The following is a 4,299-nucleotide window of genomic DNA, read 5'->3' as shown; positions in this document are numbered from 1 at the left end:
GACCGCCGGCTCACGACCGCACTGTACCGCGCGCCACCTCCGAGGCGCCGCGGCGCTCAAAGTCACCCAGCGCCGGCGAGGGCGGGGCCGGGAGGGCGGGGCGAGGGCGGGCGGGACGCCGGGGGCGGGGCCGGCCGGCGGGGCGGGGCCGGTGTGGGCGTGGCGAGGGGCGGGGCCAGCCGCGTGCGGGTCGCCGGGGGCGTGCGGGACGTGCGCGACGCGCCGGAGCACCGCGCCCTGAGCTTTAGGCGTGCTCCTCTGGAGTCCTGGGTTCCGGGGCGTTCGCCTTATTAATAGGGGGGAAAGTAAGACGGGAAGACAAGGAGAGCTTCGGGGTGGGCGTCTGGTGACGCTCCCAGGATGGCCTGTCCCTCATGCCAGGGACCAACCAGAGGCTGGGCAGAGAGCACTGCTGCCCCACATGTCGTTCTTCTAGTGCAGTGTAGAAATTATAATGTATCTGAATAAATGCAAGTGTATAAACAAATCCAATTCTGAAAAAAACATTCCAAAAATGCACTAGATAAGCCAGTGTTTTAGTATACTGTTCTTTCAATGCTTTCAACGAATTAGTGCTTTCATCAAAAACACACGACTGGATTCAGTGACCAGTGTCGTGTGGGCTTTTGGAGCGTTTCAAAGGCCAATCTGAGAAATCAAGATGTTAACATTTTGTTTTCTGTTTGCGAAGTTAAAAAATTGAACATTTCCACCTCTTACCCACACCGCCAGAAATGTCCTTGTTTCTTGGCGCTTCTTAGCGCCAAATTCTTTATGAACACGGGCCCTTCTGCATTAGGGATGGCAATTGGACACTAAAGCAGAAGGATCCGAAATTCACTTTCCTAGAGTTTCTCTTCGAATGACCTTACTGGTGTGGGCAGAAGACTTTATTTTTGTAAAAAGATATGATTGGAGTAGACGATCCCTTCAAGTTCTGACAATCAGACCCGAGCATCCAGGAGGCAGTACAGCCCAGGTGTTAAGTTTCGACGTGGAGAGGAACCGCGAAGTCAGAAGTGCTCTCAGCTGTGGCCTGGACTATTTTCTGTCAGGCGGCGCCAAGGACACCTCTGCTCCGCAGTGATTGGCCTGCGGCGGGGTCCTCGCGTTTGTCCAATATGGCGGCGCCCAGTGGCGGTGTGAACTGCGAGGAGTTCGCCGAGTTCCAGGTGATGGGCTTCTCCTCGCGTGGCAGGCGTGCCCCTCCTTTTGTCCTCAGACTCTAATCATTGCTCTGGCTTGGGAGGAAGTCAGGGCCGGTTGTGAAAAAAACGGGCGGTTCGAGGCTCTTTTTTCTTAGCTTTTGGAGGTCATGGGGGGCGCGGGGTTTGGCCTTGGAGAGCGTGGCAGCCAAGTGGGAGGAGAGGAGTCGAGCGCTCATGCTTCTGTGTGCTGGTCATGGTTCTGTGTGCGTGCAGGCCCTTAACCGCGAAGCTCCTAAATATTCCGTAATGGTGAAGTCGAGTTCTGTGAGTAGGCAGTAGCAGTAGAGCAATTTCACAGCAGTTTCCAAAACTCAGTTCCCTGCTTCTGGTTTTCCTTTCCTGCTTTTAAGATGATGTTTTATAGAAGAGAGAGGGGGGGGGTTGTGTATTTGATCAGCGCTTGGTTCAGTTTCCAATTTTGGTGACAGAGGACATTTGGAAGCTTGGAGGGAAGATTAATTCTAATACCTGATCTGATTCTTTTGCCTTCCTAACCATTTGAGAGACCCTTGAGAAAAAGGGTGAATCTTCTCAGGTTCAAACATCAGAGGTCTAATGTTACATATTAACCCATGAATTCAAGAATAGGGATCTCTGGGTTTTGATCAAGTTTCCATGAAAGTTAGCTATTCCAACACAGATATAAATGCCTTATTGCTTAGTTCCAGAGTTGATTTAAAAATTCATAACCCTAAAATGTATTTTTGTTGGATAGTGTGTGTGTGTGTGTGTGTGTGTGTGTGTGTGTGTGTTGCTGGGGATTGAACTCAGGTACCTCCAGGCTACACCCCGAGCCCTTTTTAATTTTGAAACAGAGTCTCACCACGTTGCTCAGGATACTGCTAAGTTTCTGAGGCTGGCCTTGAATCTGCCATCCTCCTGTCCAAGCCTCCCAATTCTAGGATTACAGACACCATGACGCCTGGCCCTAAAGTGTATTTTGAAAGATATTGAGAAATCACCTCTGTGTCATTGACCTATCTAATAAGCTTTGTGCTTCAAAGGGTAGGTAGTGGTATTCCCGAAGACATCCCCAGTAGACTGAATTGAGAAACAGCTTTTGGTCAGAGGAGTTTGTATGGGGTCATTTGCACCATCCTTTGCACCCTCTTCATCACTTCATTTGCTCCTCAGACCAGATCAGAGATTAGCTCAATAACAGCCAACCTCAAATGTGACCAGAGTGCCCAGTAGACATAAATACATATGAACATTTTTATAGGACAGAGAAAGTCTGTTGGTTTCTGAATTGTATTGCATTTTTAAGGTTTACTGGCCCATTTATGCCTTTGGCCTTGTTACCTTAGCTCAAGTGACAAAACCTGAGCTAATGAGCTCAGAATTAAGAAGTCTAGCCTTAAGGTCTGTAGAAAAGAGCCCTGATTAGGGAGTTAGTTGTTTAGGTTTTAATACTGTTTTTGTCATTAACAGCTTTGTGACCTTGAGCTAGGGCTGGGGGTATGGCTCAGTGGTAGAGTGCCTAACATGCCCCAAACCTTGCTATGAGTCTCCTAGCACTGCCGAGAGAGAGAGAGAGAGAGAGATTCTCTTAAAAACATTTAAAATTGCTACCATTTCATAAGATCTCTTTGGCAAAACATACAACAGTGCATAAATAAAACTTTCTTTTGGGTGGCCAGATAAGATATAAATGGGGCAAAACTGTCTTTCCTAATCATTTTGTTATATATGTATATATATTTCCATTATATATGTACGCAGCATATATTTGACATACGTGTACATGTAATGTGTATATATGTGTTCATGTATATATAATATGTGATGTATATAAAGATTACAAAATGGGGCTCATTAGTAAAACCTGGTGGGAGGGTTTTTTTTTTTTTTCCAGTACTGGGGATGGAACCCTAGGGCATTCTACCTCTGAGCTACACCTCCAGCCCTATTTTGTATTCTTTATTTTTGAAACAGGGTCTCACTGAGTTGCAAAGGGCCTTACTAAGTAGCTGAGGCTGTCCGCAAACCACAGCCTCCTGTCTCAGCTTCCCAAATGCTGGGATTACAAGCGTGCGCCACCATGCCCAGCTGTCTGAGGGGAGTTTTTAGTCAGGTGTGGTACACACCTGTAATCCCAGTAATTGAGAGACTGAACCAGGATCAAAGGTTTGAGGCCAGCCTCAGCAACTGAGGGAAGTTTTTAGATAAATTCTATAGGCCTTTTCCAAATATGTGGTTTACAGTGGAAAATATCCCAATTAAGAAGTCAGAAAAGTTTTCTAGAGCTGATTTTGGCACACTGTTTATCTCCTTGTAAATCAGTATTAAGATTATTTGCCCCATTGCCTCAGAGACAGACAACATTAGTGAGGGTGCTGAAAAAACATAAAATGTAGGTAGGATTGGTAAAACTAATAAAACATGGTTGGCATTCACAAATTATTATATATATATATATATATATATATATACACACACACACACACACACATACACACACACACACGTACATATTTTGCAGTACTGGGGATTGAACCCTGGAGCATTCTTTATTTTATTTTTGTGGTGGTGGTGGTACTGGGGATGGAACCCTTCTACCTCCAAACTACACTCCCAGACCTATTTTTATATTTTTATTTTTGGAAACAGGGTCTCTTAAGGCAGCAAGGCTGGCTTCGAGCCTGTGCGATCCTCCTATCTTTGCCTCCCAAGTGCAGGGGTTACAAGTGTGCGCCACCACTCCCGGCAACCCTGGAACATTCTACCTCCAAACTACACTTGTGGCCCTATTTTGTTTTCTATTTTGAAAAAGGCTCTCACTAAGTAGCTGAGGCTGGCCACACACCTGTGATCCTGCTGTATCAGCTTCCCAAGTACTGGGCTTAACAAGCATGTGCCACCATGCCTGACTTATTCTTTATTTTGAAACAGGAAAGCCATGCGTGGTGGTGCACACTTGTAATCCCAGTACTTGGGAGGCTGAGACAGGAGGATCGCAGGTTTGAAGACAACCTTAGAAAATAGACTTTCATCAACCTAGCACAACTGTTTCAAAATAAAAATAAGATAGGATTGGGGATGTAGCTCAGAGGTAGAATACCCCTGGGTTCACTCTCTGGTGCCATACACA

At 46.3% G+C, this 4,299-nt stretch overlaps 1 protein-coding gene across 2 annotated transcripts in view; it reads left to right on the top strand.

Annotated features, from left to right (window-relative positions):
• Positions 1-1,121: 1,121 nt before the first annotated feature.
• The window catches only part of MIX23 (mitochondrial matrix import factor 23), a gene marked incomplete at both ends in the record, with an annotated part of 29,333 nt that continues 26,155 nt past the window's right edge, over positions 1,122-4,299 (top strand). For both annotated transcript variants that reach the window (XM_080695899.1, XM_080695898.1), the window contains one exon: positions 1,122-1,172. In XM_080695899.1, the coding sequence (XP_080552025.1) occupies positions 1,122-1,172 (51 nt within the window). The remainder of the gene's footprint in view (positions 1,173-4,299) is intronic.

This window comes from Muscardinus avellanarius (genome assembly GCF_963383645.1).
Source record: "Muscardinus avellanarius genome assembly, chromosome: 5".
Classification (NCBI taxonomy): Eukaryota; Metazoa; Chordata; class Mammalia; order Rodentia; family Gliridae; genus Muscardinus; species Muscardinus avellanarius.
This window is presented reverse-complemented; position numbering and strand designations above follow the sequence as displayed.